The sequence below is a fragment of the Colletotrichum fructicola genome, assembly GCF_000319635.2.
Source record: "Colletotrichum fructicola Nara gc5 chromosome Unknown KSG_Nara_v1_contig06, whole genome shotgun sequence".
In the NCBI taxonomy this organism is placed as follows: Eukaryota; Fungi; Ascomycota; class Sordariomycetes; order Glomerellales; family Glomerellaceae; genus Colletotrichum; species Colletotrichum fructicola.
This window is the reverse complement of record NW_027094056.1, coordinates 364,423-382,428: the sequence shown is the minus strand read 5'-3', so window position 1 is coordinate 382,428 and position 18,006 is coordinate 364,423. Positions and strand designations below refer to the sequence as shown.

Sequence of the window (18,006 nt, the reverse complement as noted above, 5' to 3'; positions counted from 1 at the left end):
CTCTGTTTATTGCGCGGCTTTGAGGTGTACCAGCGTGGCTCAGATGCGGTGTGCTAAGAACACAAAATTTCTCACCTGTCGCTGTCAGCTCGCACATGGAGGCTGAGCTGCCTGTACTCGCGTCGCCCCGTCCGTCGTCCCAGCCGGCCGGGTGACACGCACCTGACTTTCACTTTGCATCCTGATAGATGCGCTGCTACCTCGGTTTCGGGCATCGCGGGTATTGGTGATTCGAGGAGACATTGACGCAGCTTTGAGCTGGAGGTTTCAAAGAGTATTGACAAATAAGACACATCACCCCTGGACTTGTGCCCTTCCGGGCGAGCGCCAGATCGACCGGCAAGACCGGACTACCCACATAGCGCCGTGCCGGCGTCGGCTCAGCGCACTATGGAAGTCTGTAATGACACATGCTCTACTGTTCGAGTCTGTGCATGTCATCATGATGGATGGTTTGGAGATGGCGCATTCTTGGCCCGTTGTGAGACATGGTGTTGACAGCGAATTCACGGGCGTCATTGACAGTCTTGTGTGTCGTGATGATGACTGACTGAGTCAAGTGCTGCGTTGCTAGAATCGCGCTAATGTCTATTTCGACAGCAGCAGCCACGAAACACCACTCTTTTGTTTGGTGCCACGGCGTGCTTCCGAGTTGGCATCTTTGAACTCCAGACGGCCGGAGCCGAGTGCCGGGCGCCGGCCGGGTCATCCTGGTCCGGCCTGGGGCGTGTGGCCGGATCGACACCGCACCGTAGACGTCGCAGGCAGGAAGATGAACCCTCATGAAAAACATCCTTCATGAAAAACATCAACATCATACCTGGGAAAGCCTCCAGAATGGCAAAAGCTAATACATTCCCTTCGAAGTCATAGATACGGAAAGAATAAAGTATCATATCATCATCCTAGTAATCAAGATCCCCAGATTCCTCATCCTCCGCGTACTGATCGGTGACTTCCACATACTGGTCAGTGGCTTCCTCGCCCCCGTGTGCTTCCGTGGCCTCATCTTCGTCTCCAAATGGAATGAAGAAGATGAGCAGCCCAGCAAGCCATGAAAATTTCTCAGCAGCATCCGCGTATTGCTTCAAACGCTTGCGCTTGCTTTTTGGCCTAGGCCTCACTGCCGTGCCCACATGCCATTCCTCGTTGAAAACTAGCGGGTGCTTCGTTCCATTGCCATCTGTGATAGTAACCGTCAGTGTCCGACGCTCGCAGCTGAGCTTCACCCTGGCAGTCTTCGTCTTGCTGCTCCACATCCATTGCTATTCCATGTTAGAATATCGTCCTCGAAAGCCCAAAAACGAAAAAAAAAAAAAAAGAAAAGGGAAAGAAAGTATTGAATAACTTGCCTTCCATGGAGCTGAAGCGTCCAGCTTCTTCGTCAAATCGCCCACGGTTCTCCTCTGGTTCTCTCTCTCATCCCTTCCGTCTCCCTGGTACCAACTGACAAGTTTGAGATCAGCAATACTACCATCAACCAGCTCAAACTTGACATCTTCCTTTCGACTAAAGTCTTTGATGTCAACAACTTTGCCCTTGTCCAGAAATTTCGTAACCTCAACTTTCCCGTTGGAGTCGTATGCGGCGATGCCGTAAAAGTACCGAGTTTCGTATCGGAAAAGACCCCCTCGGTTAATAGATTCGAGTGCATCGAAGACTAGTCCTTTGCTGACAGCAAGCTCGGACTTTTCTGCCGTCACAACATCACCAAAGGTTCGCGAGGACTCTTGAACTTTCTTCCTGAAAAACGACTGGACGTATTTGTTGTTGGACAGGCCCCCAGTCAGAACGAGGCAGTTCACCTCAGACGCATTAGGTTCATAATCCAAGTGTCGCTCAATCTGCTTCCATATCTTCCCGCATTGCCAATCGAAATTTTTCTTCAATATCCTGTTGATCTCAAAGTCCGCCTTCACAAAAGCGGCGTTCGGGGAATCATTGGCATAGATCGTGATCATCAATTTGTGTTCCTTGGAGGCTTCCTGCAGGTTGAAGTCGTGCTTGGCATCCATGTACTGCTCTCCAAGAAGAGCTTTCACCATGCTTGATTCAACAAGCTTCTCCTTTTCTTCCGGTGCCAACTTGCTGAAGGCAGGCTTCTCATGGTTGGCGACCGACTCTTCAATTGCGGGATACAGAACTTTGGTCGCTCTGGTGTCGATGTACACCGATCCGTGCTTCCTTCCGGTTGGATTTTTGGCTGGTTGAAGCTGCACTTTCTTCCCATCGTCTCTCTTGACAATGAAGGTGTTGACATCAGTCGTGCCTCCTCCGATGTCCACAATCAGAATGCTATGACCAGCGCGCATTCTTTCTTGCTCAGAAGAGACGGAGGCCATAGCAGCCTGGGCTTCATCAAGCGCCAGTGCGTTAACCCAGTGGTTGGCTTCTTGTGCAAAGCTTGACGCCATGACAATTTCCCTAAACCTGCGTTGGGGAACATCGCTCCATGTTGTCGGGTAGCTGAATAAGAACCACGCAGTCGTTGAGCCCCAGTCTTTGCCGTCTGGAAGCTTGTCCTCCAGGGCCCGCTTGATGTAGGTGTAAAGACCGGACAGGTACTTCTTGAGACATTCTCTTGCTTTATTCGCATTCATTCCCACCTGCTCTGGCAACTCATCCTCCGATTCCTCCTCGGCGTCCGTGTCTTCGAGTTCTTCGCGCTTGGCGTCCATGTTTGAGAGTCCACTCCCAGCTGAAGCTTTCGAAGTCCGGTCGTGTTCTTCAGCATCAATCCAACCCTTGAACAGAGTGTACACTGGCACTGATTGATTGGATAAGGCGTATTTGCGTGCCGCAAAACCCCAAGCCGCTTCTCCGTTTGGGGCCTCCAGCACAACGGCGGATGGTGCTTTTAGGGCCTCAGCTCGGCCTGGAGCACACACTTTAGATTGGGACTTTCTTCGGGAAATTTGCGTGATGCTTACCAGGCCATGATGTGATGGAGTTCACTCTGTCTTTGGATGGCAATGCCCAAGCGACGGCGGTTCCTGATTTGGAGGTCAGTCCGCATTTCGTCCACAGTTAAGGGTTTGCCAACGCAAGGCTCTAGCCTGCCAAGAAGCATATGAACTCGCCCAATAGCACAGGCACACAGTTGGAAGAGAACGTAATAAGAAAGGCTCACCTGTCAGTCCGAAATCGATCCCCAGGATCAAATCCGGCCTCGGAGGCTTCCTCACTTCACCCATTGTTCCGAGTAGTCAATTTGTGCCAGTGACGAAATTGGTGCCGGACAAACTCTAAAAAACGAGGTGCCTGATAAGTCTATTGTCGTGAAACTGAGAGGCACCGGAGGGTGATTTATGCTTTTCCTCTCACCCACACAATGTCCTGCGTTGGGTATCTGTGGTTGACAGCAACTCCTGTGGCTGTGTGAGAGGTGAGACCTGCTTCACACACTTTGATAATGTCCAGATCTTTTCATTGGCTTTCAACCATAATTGGGGGGCATTCCCAAGATCTCGAGATGCCGTATATCCGCGTGGGTAGCCTGATGCTAACCGTGTCGGCCTCACTGGGTGACACACATGCAGTAGTTGATCACATATGATATTGTCACTGCCTGCGTTTGTGTCTGCGGCATATAAAAGAAATGTCAATGATTCGATCACGACGAAGTCACATAACCCCCACTCTGCCGATTGAAACTCGTGCTGAGCGCAGCTAGAGGCTCGTTGCGTGATCGTCTCCCAAGCCAACTGTGGCTGCCCTTGTGTTACCTGCCTCATCTGGCATCCAGGCATTTTGGAGATCGCAGCTTGAAGCGCCTGGGGTTACAACCTTCCCTTGTTTCGCGAGTTTTCCTATTTACAAGGGCTATCGGTCTTATGGACCTTCGCACAATGCAAGCCGCAGCCTGCCGCAGAACACCATCTTGACCTGTGCCGTGTCTTACACCCACAGAATGGTGAATTCGAACTGGCAACCAGAAAACCACTCATTTCTTGGCCCAGATGAGGGGAACTTTCAACATGAGGCGAGCGAAACCAATCGAAACGATGATTGTGCAGTACAGCCTCAGCCTCATGCATATGATCGGGCCGCTGCCGTGCCTCAGTTCGCTGTTATGGCAAACATCTTGGTCTGGCAAGGCAGAGTACTACGCCGCCCCTGACGTCGGTCTCACCAGGTCGGCATATTGTGAGAATCAATGTCTTGTAAATGAAAAGGTGAAGACTCTAGGAATTTAAAAATAAATAGTTGACGATGGAAGCAAACATGCCGCTCGTTGCGTGCTCTGAACCCAGCCATCTCAGCAAGTGAGCTTGAAATTTTGAAGCGTAGAAAGAAAATGCACGTCGCACTTCTCGTCAGGTGACAGAGTGTAGGTTTGCCAGTTGTTCTAGCAGAAGAGTCAGTATTGCTGGTGAGAGGAAATGGGGAAAGCACACGACTAACCTGCTGTGTGTTGGGATTCCAGAATTGGACGGCAAAGTTGATGTCGTAGTTCATGTTGTTCTTGAAAGTGTAGAACCTCCAATCGGGAAATTTTGTGTCGTCCTCAACTCGTGAAATCGTAAGAGAGTTGAGCGGGCCATTGACGGAGGAGCCGACGTTCCTGGGGGCGTTGTACGCTGTGCATTTCAGGGGGTTGCCTCCAACTCCTCCGCCAACATTGGTGCATCCTGCCTCGACTAATCCGCTCAAGAACGGCAGCGTGGCCAGAAGGAAGGAAAACCCGTTGAATTGCATGTTTGAAAACAAGGTGATGCCTGCAACGTGGTGTTGTGCAATGGATATGCAAAAGGTGTAATTCAAGTGACAAGCTTCCCCCAAGAAAGACAGGCCAACTTACTTTTATACTTTGTGTGTTTCCCCCCTATTTGTGATAGACAACCAAATGGACCCCTCGTTCGCCTCGCAACTATTCGTATTGTCCCCGAGTCACGGCAACTCGGGTGCTAGAAAGACCGCTAAGACCAACCCACAGGTAGAGTGTTGTGATATTGCACTCTCAACTGAATGGATGTTAGTGCGAACTCTATTACTTGGACCAAGCACCTCTCGAAACCGACACAGTGGTTCTATCTTGAGACTCGAAGACTATGTTCCTCTAGTTGGGGGACATTATGCATGGTATTTTCGAGTAGGACAGTCTATGAAATCGAAGCTAAATGATGAGTTTAAGTTCCTTCACTTTCACTTACAATCGTGGTCATACGTTGTTGCGCACTCCATCTTGATACTGACAAAAAAACGGCTGTGCGGCTGTCTCAAACTGGTGCATGACTCTGACCGTATTAACTGTAATTTGCGCAAGAGTTACTGATCGCCAGTTCCGATGGAGTGCTCCGGTGGGATATTAGCCATCATCGTCCCCATTTTGTAACACATCGTATTCCTCGGATACAAGGTAAAGTCACGAATGTTCGAGCCGAGACCGAAGTTCACAGCGGTCTGAAGTACGTGAAGATTTTCATATTGCCTGAGGTAGAAACCAATTCATCTCTCTATAGTTCCATATCAACGTTGAGAGTCTTTGGACAGATGCGCACCCATGTCTGACAGTTTGCTTCACGCAATCCTACGTCAAGTCAACCCACTTTCGCCCTGCTTCCTCTCAGGGCCTGGAGGAATGTCACTCGAGCCCGAAGGATCCGAATCCCTGCAGCTCTCATGGCCCGTGCTTCTGGTCTGCAACGCCTATCGATAAGATGCCGCCGTCAGTGCCCACATTGTTCGCCGCCTCAAACCCCCCGGCTCGTTCCGCGAAACTCTGTTCAAGCTTTCGGACGAGAATTCCAAACCTCACCTGTTCAGCCTTACGTCCTCCCATCCAACGCTCGCCCAATCAGCACCAGCAAGTGCAGCAAGCCAATGGGACCCCCGCGAAACGCCCTTCGCCGTGTCTGCGCTTCCACGACGCGAGCCCTCTCCCACCGAACACGAAGCCGTACGCAGACGCAGACGCAGACACGATGGAGCTCCTCGCAGCCCATCTCGAAGCTCGTCTTCCCAGATGACGACGGCGCGGAGCCGAGCGCCGTGCGCCACATCCACCTGACGTCCTCCGAACCCCGCGACGCCGCCGGACTCCCATCATACACAGCCGCTTCAGATTTCCAAGCCTCCCTGCGCCAGGCCTTTCTCGACTGGAAGTCCGCCCCGACGCCCCGCGCCCCGTCCCCCCTCGTCGTATCCTTCACCCCGACACCGACCTACACGCTTGGCAAACGGCAAAAGTCGCTGCGCGAAGACCAGCTGTCCCGCCTCACCCGGCCGCTCTCCGTGACCCTCGACGACGGCACGATACGAGACTTCGCCCCCGCGGTCATCGAAACGGACCGCGGCGGCCTGACGACCTACCACGGCCCCGGCCAGGTCGTCCTCTGGCCCATCCTCGACCTGCGGAGCCCGTACTACCCCCACCAGACGGTCCGCTCGTACGCGCGCCTGCTCGAAGAAACGACCCAAGCGATCCTCGCCTCCTCCTCTCCTTCAGGGCCCGACATCCCCACATACCTCTCCGAAGAAGACCCGGGCGTCTGGACCGAAGGCGCCAGGGCGCACGGCCAGGAGCGCAAGATCGCGGCCATGGGCGTCCACCTCCGCCGGCACGTCACCGGCCTTGGAACGGCGCTCAACGTCGACGTCGTCGTGGACGGCGACGAGCGCGCCAACCCCTGGTCGAGGTTCGTGCCGTGCGGGCTGGAGGGCAAGACGGCCACGAGCGTGCAGGCCGAGGTCGGGCCGAGATGGGACGCGTGGGCGGCTGCTGGCGACGCGAGGGCGCGCAGGGAGTGGTATGCGAGGCGGTGGGTGGAGGAATTTGCGAGGCGGTTGGGGGCCGCGGCCGTCGACGGGACGGTGTATCAACGACTTGCCTGATCCCCCACTCCTGGCTAGCTTTTCTCTCATCGGCTCTACTTACCCCTGCGGACGAGCAAAGCCCACGTTGGCAGGTTCGCAGACGGCATTGGCCCTGGCAATTGCGTTACTGTTGTGGAATATGCGGTGCTCATCACGGCAGTCGAGGAGAAGGGGGGAGCGGGGGTGCGAAAGATGGTCTGGACCGCTCCGTTGGAGGCACCGCAGCGGAGCTGCCCAGGTCTGGCACGTCACACCTCTCTGCCGTGTCGTGTGCCTGCCCCCTTCACCTCTCTTATCAGTGATCCACCGCGGCTCTCGGTTCGGACCGGGACTTTTGCGTGTTGCTCGTCTCTTTGGAGGCTTATTTCTGGAGCCGAGAGCGAAGGGAGGGACTTCAGGTCGGCATTTCCGCGCTTTTGGAATGGAACTTCCGGCCGGAAAAGGATTTGCGGGTGAGCCATTTGCAAAGAGTACCCGTTTCAATGATACCCATTTCTTGTTTTCTGGTTTTTGGCCACCGCCCACGGAGAGAGAGACTGGAAATTTTGCCGAGCAAGACGTCGGAATTCCTTCCGGCTCTGCTGTCCCTGTCCCTGAATGACAACGACCGAAATGCAACCTTGGCCGCTCCCGACGATCATAGGCGGTCCCGAGATCCTTGGCCGCCGTTACATCACGCAGAATGGCACGTCATGATATAAGATACATATAACATCCATATCCGCATATATCAATCTCTCGAATCAAGCTACGTTGGAGATAAGCCGTGCTAGGCTGCGGTTAATGCTCAAGCATGCTTGCATGAGATCGGCGGGCGTGCAGAAGCACACCGGTTCATGGGGTGGCCCCGATGGCTTGTTCTCATAGGCGCGGAGCCAAAGTCCCAGGGGCGGTGGTTGGTTTAGTCTTCTCTTCCCGAGGAGATGGGCATTCGCGCCAAGTCCCCGAGATGCGCGCGTTCGCCGCCGGCAGGCAACGCAGACGGGATCAACACTGGGTAGCCGCAGTGGCGGCTGCCCGGTCTTGGTCGTGATTATAGGACTGGATGCGTCTTGAAGGCAGAAGGAGTGCAGGTCACCATGGTGTACCGTTGTCAGGATGCAGAAACTTTTGAGTGGGAACCAGATCCAACGCATCTGCCACTGAAGACGTTTGGTTTTGTTTCATCAAACTTGGTCGTGGAACACCAGGACAGTACGTCACCAGCGTTCACCTAATATTGTTGCTAGATTAAGAAAGCAAGAGCTTTGAGGGAAAGAGCCCTCCAGTATGCCCATCATGGGAACGGAAATGCAACCACAACCAGTCCAATTAGAAACAACGCCGATGCTATGATGAGTATCAACCTGAAGATTGAACCGTCCCGCCAAAGCCGTGAAGATAACCCCTTCTTCATAAGTCATGATTCCATTCCCCGTAAAGAAAATAAAGCGATTAAAGCCCCAGTAAACCAGTGAACCGAGTTTTAAGCCGCCTACAATGCAGAAATGCCTGGCCAATCGCCAGACCAACAAAATGACTGGTCTTAAACCTCTTGCTTTCGTGTTCGAAAACGACCTGCCTCATCACAGAGTCCATCCGTCAAGCCTCGCGTTCGCATTTGAGAACGCTGGGTGTTGCGACAGAGGCTCGTCTCCACTTCTGTATCCCAGAGCAGGAGGCTTACCCAAGACCAGGCCTCATGCGTCACGAGATGATGGTACCGTTATCCCATCGTGACAGTTTAGTGCTCCGACTTGATCCGTCCCTTCTTCTTGGCAGGAGGCAGTCTTTCGTGAGCCTCATCATCGGGCGTCCACTCCTCCGGATGGAAATGAGGATTTTGATAGTGGGCCTTGTTGAAATGGCTATTCTTGAACATGGCCGTGGTGAAGCTGGGTTCTGGGAAACTGGGCTGAGAAGACAACATGGACGGCTGAGCGGAGCTAGAGCCGCTGAGATGCCAACACTGGTGGCTAAACCTCAGCTGATAATCCACGGGCTGTGATGACTTCCCGGATGTGGAGGTTGACTGTTGAGGCTGCGGCGTGGATTGAGGCTGAGAACGAGGGGTGGGTACGGGCTGCTGCTGTTGCGGAATGTGGTCAGAGTAGGGGGTGGTCATCCATGGGGACTGCGGCGTAGCATCGTAGGCATCTGGCATTGGTGAGGTAGACGTTGGCGAGCCCAGCGATGACAGGCCCGAGGACAGGCCGGATGGCGGGCCGCCAAAGCCGGGCAGCATTGCCAAGGGGCTGTAGTCCATGTTGGCAAAGGTGTGCAGAGAGGGAGCGACGGGCATGATTTCTTGTCGGTGAGAAAAGGAGGTCGCGCGGTTGACCTGCAGGTTCAAGGGTGCAGGGTTCGGGGGAGACTTGTACAGAATGTCGTAGTGGTCGGGTCGGTATAGGAGGTGGATGATTGGGCCCAGGTTGGCGGGATCCTGGCCCATGGTCTCACTGGGCATGCGATAGCTGTTGACCTGACTCCCGGCACTCCGATCGAGGTAAGCAATCTCGAGAACCATGTTGACAGGCTTGAGGAGGACCTGGACGAGCAGTTGGAGGCCGAGATGCTCAATCTCTCTGTTGGGACGCTCGAGTTCGGCACAGTAGCCGGCGATACCCGTCTCGCCAGGAATGAAGGGGGCGTAATCGTCGGGGTTGCCCTTCAGCCAGGAGCTGGCCAGGAGCCGCAGGTGATAGATGATGGCATTGGAGGCGTCCTGGTCGTTGAAGCGCTGGAGGACGATCTGCTGGGCCAATTGCGGGTTCGTAATGCTGTTTGCCAGGTCTCTCAGCAGAGCAATAGTCTCGTCCACCATATCCTCGAAGAGCATCCGATCGTAGCCGCCGATGTTGAGAAGGTACTGGTTCAAGCTCGTGATGCGGGCGATTTCGCCAAGGATCTGATCCTGATCGCCATTGTTGGCGAGATGCTCAAAGTAGGAGAACCCGACGGCTGTGGCAGAAACGGTCAGTCAGCTATCGTGGTGTGCTTCGGAGGGGTCGTATCGTAAAAGCTGGTGCGAGGACTCGAGTTGGGAATGCGGGGTAGGTTGGTGGTGCACGGAACGGTTCGAGGGCGAAGGGTGACTTACCTCGCCAGCCGCAGTTTCCGTCGCCTTGGATGGGTCGGTAGTGAGAATACGTCTGAGGAAGAGCCTAGAGTGGGCGGCAACGAGGGCCGAGGTTAGACAATGTCCAGGGTGTTTGGGTCTCGGAAGGGGAGCTGGAAGGGTCGGATCGAGACTCACGATGGTCTTTGCGACGTAGACATCGTCGGCCTTTGCGTACTCGTCGGTGATGGCGTCGCTGGTGATCTTGTCGCCGACTAATGGGCCCTATCGGCGGGGAGAGGAAGTGGTTAGCGCAGATCCAGAGCAGAGGTAAGCTGGGCTGAGGTGAGGTGAGGTAAGGTGAGGTGAGCAGAGCTTCGGTTCCAAGCTCGAGCTTCCTTTGCGACAGACAAACAATGAACAACAGATGAGAGATGGATGGGAGCTTAGAGCTTACCTGGAGCTGTGGCTGGTAATCCCGGGCGGCGGCTTCCTGGGCGGCGAGGTCGGAAGGGTCGCCGGGCTCCATGGTGGACGGACGAGTGCTCGTGGAGTTTGCGGTGCTTGCGGAAGCGGTGGTGTTTGTGTTTGAGGAAGAAGAGATGTTGGAGTTGTAAAAGGAAGAGGCCGGGTCGCAGCTGGATGAGGGAGCTCCAGGGAGGTGGTGCTGGAGCTGCTGTTGGTGGTGGTGGTGGTGGTGGTGGTGGTGGTGCTGGAGGTGCTGGAGGTGGGAATGGGAATTGGGGTTGGAGTGGCTGTAGGAGGAGTGAGAGTGGGAATGAGAGTGGGAATGGGCGTGTGAGAGGGAATGGGAGCGGGAAGACGGCGTGGTGGAGGCAGAGGCAGAGGCAGAGGCAGAGGCCGAGCCAGAAGACGCGCCAGGGCTGTGGTGGAAAGCTGCAGCAGGGTGAGGAGGAGGATGGTGATGATTGTGGCCGCCGCCGTAGCTGGCGGGGGATGAGCAATACAAGCTGCCTCCAGCAGGGGAAGCTGCTGCTGCTGTTACCGCCGTGGCTCCGGCAGGTCCAGGTCCAGGTCCAGGTCCAGGTCCAGGTCCAGGTTGTTGCTGCTGCTGATGTTGCTGCTGCGGCACAGACACCTGGACTCCAGTGACAGCGACCGGCGCGGCTGCACTAACCGCGGCGACAGCTGCACCAACGACGACGCCAGCACCCGCACCCGCACCCGCGCCCGCTGCAGTTGCAGCAGCACCCGCTGCAGCTGCAGGTTCCATTTGGTGTCGTCCCTGCTCTTGTTCCATCTGGTGTTCCACCCCGCCCACGCCCATGCCCATGCCCACGCCCAGAGATAGCGAATTCGACCGCTGATCCATTCCACCCATTGTCTGCTGGTGATGCCTCCGCTGCTGCTGATGGCGATAATGATGTCCCTGATCCGGTGCAGGCCCCGGGCTGCTGTGGTTCAGTGCGTGCCCGCTGTGGGCCTGGGGGTTGCCCATGCTGTGGCCTTCGGGACCAGCGGACGCCAGGCCCATCCCAATGCAGTTCGCACCCGACGGTGAGCCCACTCCCAGCGGGGTCGGTGAGTGGAAGCTGTACACAGACATTTCTCCTCCCATCCCGTCTCCTGCTCCTCCTCCTCCTCCTAATACTCCTCCTCTTGCAATTCCAACGCCTCCTCCCATTGCTCCAGCTCCTCCTGCTGCTGCACTTCCTCCTCCCGTTACACCCATGCCATAAACCCCTAAATTGTGAGAAGTGTGAAGCTGCTGCTGCCCTCGTGGTGCATGTGCCGAGTGGATGCTGTGAAACTGCGCCGGTTGTGCGTGAAATCCCGACGCAAAAGGCGTGGGCTGAGGCTGGAACATGCTGTCGTCCTGCTGCCACCTTTGGCCCTGCTTTGCTCTCTTCTCTTCCTGTCTTGACTTCTGAGACTAGCCTCCTGTCTCCTGTCCTGCCAGTGCTTGTTGTGCCTCGTAGTCTGAGTCGAGGGAATCCTGGCCCTAATGCGACCGCTTGTTTCTGCTGGCTGACAACACGCCCTGATGTGCAGTCTCCGATCCTCGATTGGAGGAAAAGGGGAGGGTGATGGGCGAGAGAGAGAGAACACACAGAAAGGAGTAAGCAGCCCGTGGGGGGAAAAAAACAAGAGGCAGAGGGGAAAAAGAAAAAAAAAAAGAAAAGAAGAGATGATGAATGGGTCGATGAGAGTGAGGGTGAAGGAGGGGGGAAACGGACTGGAACAGTCGGGGAGTCGGACGATGCGATGCGATGCGATGCGTGAGGTGAGGTGAGCTGCGATCCAATCCAATGCAATAACGGGATGGATGCCAGCAATAATACTACACCAAGAGACAACAAATGAAAGCCCGTCCTCACCAACTGAACCAAAAGAAAGAAAAAAAGGACTGGTATCAATGACCCAGCCCAAGGTATGGTACAGGAGCCAACGCCCACAGGAACAAGTATCGCGCCGTCGAGCAGGTAACTCGTCCGTACCTCAGCTAACGTGCGACGCAACGAATGAAACAAGAGCGAGCACACAGGGGGTGGAGGGTTGGAGGGGGAGAGAGGAGGAATATTGCAGAATTCGATGGTCCGCCCCAAAAAAGGAACAATAAATGTGACGAGTGGTTTTCCGGGGTGCGTCTGCCCGTCCCTTCCTTCTGCGTCTCTGCGTCTCTGCGTCGACCTCGAGCCCGGCGATTTGTTCGATCGACTCCGGGGTTTGGCGACCGAGCCTGCGAAGAAGGGTGGTGGTTGATAGTGGTGGTGGTGGTGGCCTCGCCTCGGGGGCCAGGCTGGGCTGTAATAATACCTTGCAAATAGTTGGTGTTGGATGATGATGATGATGGTGGTGCTATTGCTGCTGTTGGATGATGCTGTTGCCGGTGTTGGTGGTGCTGTTGGTGACGCTTCTTCTGTCCGTCTGTGTCTCTCTTTTCGCTTCTGACCTACGAGACTAAGATAGTCTCCTCCTGATATGGTCTCGTCGCCTGAGTGAGATTATTGATTCGCCCTTTGCGGTAGCTCCTTCGCCGTCTGTTCGCCCGTCTGGTGCCTTGGACACACAGATCAAGACGTGAGGAGGGTGTGCACAGCAGCTGGATCCGGGAATGGCGCTGATGCTTGGTGCCAGACGAGCCGAGCTGAGCGGTGGGTGGTTGACGAATGGCGGCCAATGTGGACAGGACTGGTCGATGTGATGTGATGCGAGTGTGCAGTACCGTGCCGCAGCTAGGGATCGGAGGGTAAGGTACAGCAACGGAGGTAGGGCAGAAGAGGCCCGGTATCACGGTTCGAGCTTGGGAGAGGCTGGCTGGCTGACTGACTGACTGGCTGGCTGGCTGGATAGATAATCAATAAGACAGACCACCCTCAATCCACCAAAGAAGGCTAGATGGATACCCAGGTTCAGCCTTCTCACAACTGAAAAGGTGTGAGGATGGAGGTCTTCGAAGATGAGGAGAGGAAGAGAAGAGGAAGAGGGAGGGAAAGAAAGGACAGGAAGCAAACTGGTCCAGGAAACACAAGGGCATTTGAGGGCCAGTCAAGTCCCGTCGATGCACACAGGCCAGGAGACGGGAGACGGGATACGGGAGACGACACAAGCAAGGCGCACAAGAGCGAGCGAGGACGACGCGGATGTTGTTCTAGGGTTACGATGGTTGCACCGGCACGGGCACTGGGAGGCTACCTGGCTAGCATGACACGACCCCGGAGCGGCATCACCAGTACCACATCAAGGATCTCCAGCAGGGAGCCTCGGGTTCGGGGATGTGATGTGGACAGAGGCGGAGGAGGAGGAGTAGGAGGATATGGACATGGAGCAATATCACAACGGCGTCAGGATGATGATGACGGAGAGCGATGCCGGCAACCAGGGTGGTAGGCATGCACAAAGTATGGGTATCCGTACCTCACGAACCCGCCCTCTGGATACCTCACTCCCATCAGATACCTTACCTATCCAGCATGCCTACTAGTATGTAAGGTGCAGACAATCACCACCACACATGCCAGCCGTGTCCGCAGTGTCCGCGGTGTGTCCTATCGTAGCTACTCGTACGCATTTACGTATTGAGAGAGGGTGATGTGCGGACGGCAAGGTACGTACAGGTCATGTAAGACAAGGCATGGTGAGGCAGGGCATGGGGGGGAAGAAAGAAGGAAAATAAACGGGCAGCGGCCGTTTTAATTCCATTGTGTGAGTGCCACCAGGCTGGACGGGGGTGGCATGCCGCCAGATGATTGGCTGGCACTGCTGGTACAGACTCATAGGCTGCATCGCATCGTCCGCATGGCATGGCACGATAGCGTCGATGGTTATGATTATGATGAGGTGGGTGCCGATGGCGGGAAACTACCTATCGAGAGACCAACGGCAATAGTGGCGCCCACCACACAGCAGCCCGCGCCCGTCGGCCGGGTTTCTGAGGCGAGTCCACGAGTCCAGTGCAGCATCGACGGTGTGTGAGAGGAGGGGATCGGGGCCCTGCGACGGAGACGGACGGGGACGGTTTGAGTGTGAATGTGAAGAGAATGCAGAACGGGTGGTGGATGATGATGATGATGATGATGATGAAGAGAGTGATGGATCTAGTCTCTGTGGAGAGTGAGTTGTGAGCAAATGAGCAGCGAGATAATCATCAAGACGAGCGATGCCCGTCCTGTCTCCGTCGTGTGTCCCCATCCCCAACGACCCCCGATACGTACCGTCTTCCCCCGTCGAGAGACAAAGAGAAACAGCCGCAGACTCTACTCTGTGTCTGTGTAGGATCGAGAGAGCGGCAGAGACAGGAAGAGAGAGACTGCCAACCCCCGGTCCCGTGTCGGGTCTGGCCTTCTCGCCTGGCGAGGTCTGGGCTGGTCCGCACCAGGTCTTGCTGCATCTCGTGCACTGCGTCTTCTCAGGCAGGCAAGGTACGGATTGGCTGCGTCGCAAGCAGGGAAACCAGAGGACGGGGTTGACGGGGTCGGGGTTGGCAAGGAGGTTGAGAGAGAGAGAGAGAGAGAGAGAGCGGCGTAGCACGGTGATATAGTGACATTACTTCTTTAGTTCCTCTCTCATATGCCCTCGCATCACTAACCTCTCTGTGTAGTAATCCGCCTGTGCCCACGAGGGATTCACGGGAAGAGGAGGGGGACTTTTGTTGGATCGATCCATGGCTGCGTCTGGCCCGGGCACCCGGCCCAAGTGAAGTCTTGCTATTTCCTCGTCGACTTGCTATTTCTTCACAGAAAGGGCAATGCTTGTCTCCCCTCCTGCGTTTGCACCTTCACAGATACATACTCGGATACCTAGGAAAGGTAGGTACGGATAGGCGTGGCTGGTTGGTAGGATGTCCATATCCAACGCTGCTGGCTTGTTTCTGGAGGCGTTAACCTTAGATCTTTCCCGCAAATCCTGCCCGCTTGTGTCGAGGAAAGCAGGAATAAGAAACGGTCCTCGTCTCAAGCCTCAAGTCAGTGGTCAAGGGGCAGCTTCCGACCTCCAGACCTCTCCATCTCTGTCAGTGCTTCTTCGGTCAGCATCTGTCGTCTCCATCTTCGCTCCCACGCTCTTCAGCTTCTCCAGCATCCTCCGTTTCAACTGTCTCGTCCCATCCCATCCCATCCCATCCATGATCCCGTCCGTCTCTCCTCATCTCATCCTATCCTCCCTCCCTCCCTCCACCTCTTCCCGCACTCACTGTGACACCCTAATCCCTGTCTGCGAGGATCGTCGAACAACATGCCATGCCATGTGTAACATGCAGGGAGCCCCCCGAGCCTTCAACATCCAACAAACCATGGTCCAACGACGGACAGGACATTCTGCACATCCACGCCTCGACCACGACGGACGGCAGGACTTTCTCCTTTGATCAGCGTCGGGTCTAAGAAATCAACAACAAACTGCCGACGGCCACGGGCGCTCAGTACCACGCATTCATTATACGCCCGCTCTGCAACCAGAGCATAGCAGCCCAGAGCAGAGCTCGACCTCAAATTCGCAAGGGTGGCATTCCAGGGTCGAATCGAGCCGGGGGGAAACCCTGGCCGTCACCGTTCGAGCTAGCAGGGGGGGTCACTTTCTCTGTGTGCCCATGACATCGCGAGTTGTCTTTCGAAATCGGGGTAGGGTTGGCACGAGCATCGCATCCAGGGCAGGGCGTCCAGTACCAGTCGAGGCCAGGGCAGTCGAGGGCCGCTGCAAGACCCGTGGCACCCTCGACGAGCGGGTGACTGTCCTCTGTATGGTCCATCACACCTCACGGAGCTCGCATACATACCTTACATACCTTGCCTTACGGTACTATGCAGCCAGTACCTTAGCTAAGGTAAGACGCGATGGCGCCCAGGAGCAGTCGTCACTCTCGACAGACGCAGTAGCGACAACCTAGCACTCGCTCACTTAGCCCGAGAGCCCCAGCCTGCCTGCGTCTGTGGACGAGCAGCAGAGCACACAGACGCACGCCGCCCGCGGTGGGCAGACGCTGATGTTGTATTCGGGCTCTCTATTAGCGCTGATCCAACTCCATCCATCGTGATCCCCTCTCCACACTTTCCGTCAGCCCTCCTCCACTGACACTGACACTGACACTGACACTGGCGCTGGCGCTGGCGCTGGTTCTGCCACTGGCGCGCTGCTCCGGACATCGAAGCTCTTAGGCCGGGCCCAGAGGAAGGTATCTTGGATAGCCTGGAGGTACACACTTTACCAACACCCTACCTAGCGCGACGTACGTAGCGCCGGCTGCCAAAATTGCGAGCCCTTCGTCTGCGCGGTTTGTGTTGGGCCTGCCCTGATCCTCTCCGCTCTATGCTAATGTTTCTCGTCTCACGGCCTGGACAAGGATGTTCACAAGTGGCTGTGGACATGGCGAGACGACATGCATCGCGAGAGTCCAGTGAGCACCCATGAGTCGGGGAATCCTCCGCCAACGACTTTGAACGCCCCCGACTGGTCTTCTTGAACAAGAAACCACCATCGACTCGCTTGATTGCTCGCTACCTCGCCTACTTGTCTCTCTGTCTTGTTGGCCCACCAAGGTCTCGCCAACGAGGGGGGAGAGGGACGGCAAGATGGGCTGCGAACGGGATAACAACGGCAATGTCATTCTCCCTGATGGGCCGACGAAGTTCATCACCACCCCTCGTGGCATTGCAGATCGCCCCCTTCTCTATGCGCAGTCGTTTCTTTTTCTCGTTTTCCGGTCTGTTGCTATTACTCCTGATACCAACGGATGCTGCTGTTTGGCCGTCCTTAATTATGCGCCTGTATTCTGGCCGTGGCTACTTTGCAGGGCTTCAAGCGCAGGCAAGCGCATCCATCCAACAACATTCCCAACAACTTGCGCCGTGCCAATGGCCTCACTAGCTGTACTTGTCTGGTCTGCTTCGAGTTGACTGACTGGACTGACGTTCCCACGGAGCAGGCTTACACAGAGTCTAGGCCTCGATTCGATACACCATGACACGCTTACCTTACATGGAACATGCTTGTCACTTGCTGACGGTTGACGGTGGCCGATTCTGTTCTCCGGCTGCAGGCGTCAGACGTTTCCCACGGACAACTCAGTATTGCTGCCGACACAGCAAGCAGAGCAGCCATGACTTCACTGGACGGATCTCAGCCGAGGAACTCTGATGGCAACATGTCACAATGGACCACTTCTATCACAGAATAGGCACCGCAGAGAGAAAATCTGCCCTGCGGTTAGGCGATACCGCATGCACTTTTCCTCGAAGCGAGGCCTCTCCGATGGCGCCATGGAAGCAGACGGCCATTGATGTTGAATTGCCAGAGCACACGAGCCCAATGTTTTGTGGGCAAAGAAACATGGGCATCTATCAAAAGAGCCACTCCTCGGTGGGAGAATCCCATCAAAGACAAAATGCAGAGTGGACATGAATGGGGCACTTGGCTGCGAGAACCGGCTCAACCGCCTGGGCAAGATCCACGTTTGGCGGCGCACGAGTCCTTCGCCGGATGGGTGCCCCATATACCCAATAACGAAGCATCTTGGCATGGATTCCAAGACGTTTGATGCGGGAGAAACTGGGCCGTGATATCGATTTTTTCCCGGCCCAAGACGCTGTCTTGAGTGCTAGCTCCATACTGATGCATACAGACGACATTTGCACCGTCGATCACTTTGCACTGCCGTCTCGCCGCTCATTCTGCTCCGTCTCCTTGACGGCACGGCA

General features: G+C 55.5%; 4 protein-coding genes across 4 annotated transcripts; 1 reads left to right on the top strand and 3 right to left on the bottom strand.

Annotated features, from left to right (window-relative positions):
* Positions 1-905: 905 nt before the first annotated feature.
* Positions 906-3,194, bottom strand: CGGC5_v010369 (uncharacterized protein; the record flags this gene model as incomplete). The annotated part of the gene is made up of 4 exons (XM_066152337.1): positions 906-1,265; positions 1,452-2,875; positions 2,931-2,993; positions 3,131-3,194. The coding sequence occupies 4 exons, from the start codon at positions 3,192-3,194 to the stop codon at positions 906-908; spliced, it is 1,911 nt and encodes a 636-aa protein (XP_066008179.1).
* Positions 3,195-4,258: 1,064 nt separating this feature from the next.
* Positions 4,259-4,698, bottom strand: CGGC5_v010368 (uncharacterized protein; the record flags this gene model as incomplete). The annotated part of the gene is made up of 2 exons (XM_032021469.1): positions 4,259-4,348; positions 4,405-4,698. The coding sequence occupies 2 exons, from the start codon at positions 4,696-4,698 to the stop codon at positions 4,259-4,261; spliced, it is 384 nt and encodes a 127-aa protein (XP_031881695.1).
* A 1,125-nt stretch (positions 4,699-5,823) lies between these two features.
* On the top strand, positions 5,824-6,834 carry CGGC5_v010367 (putative octanoyltransferase; the record flags this gene model as incomplete). The annotated part of the gene is made up of 1 exon (XM_032021470.1): positions 5,824-6,834. The coding sequence occupies one exon, from the start codon at positions 5,824-5,826 to the stop codon at positions 6,832-6,834; it is 1,011 nt and encodes a 336-aa protein (XP_031881696.1).
* Positions 6,835-8,539: 1,705 nt separating this feature from the next.
* On the bottom strand, positions 8,540-11,312 carry otub-1 (Ubiquitin thioesterase otubain-like; the record flags this gene model as incomplete). The annotated part of the gene is made up of 4 exons (XM_032021471.2): positions 8,540-9,756; positions 9,896-9,959; positions 10,052-10,138; positions 10,311-11,312. The coding sequence occupies 4 exons, from the start codon at positions 11,310-11,312 to the stop codon at positions 8,540-8,542; spliced, it is 2,370 nt and encodes a 789-aa protein (XP_031881533.2).
* Between the last annotated feature and the right edge of the window lie 6,694 nt (positions 11,313-18,006).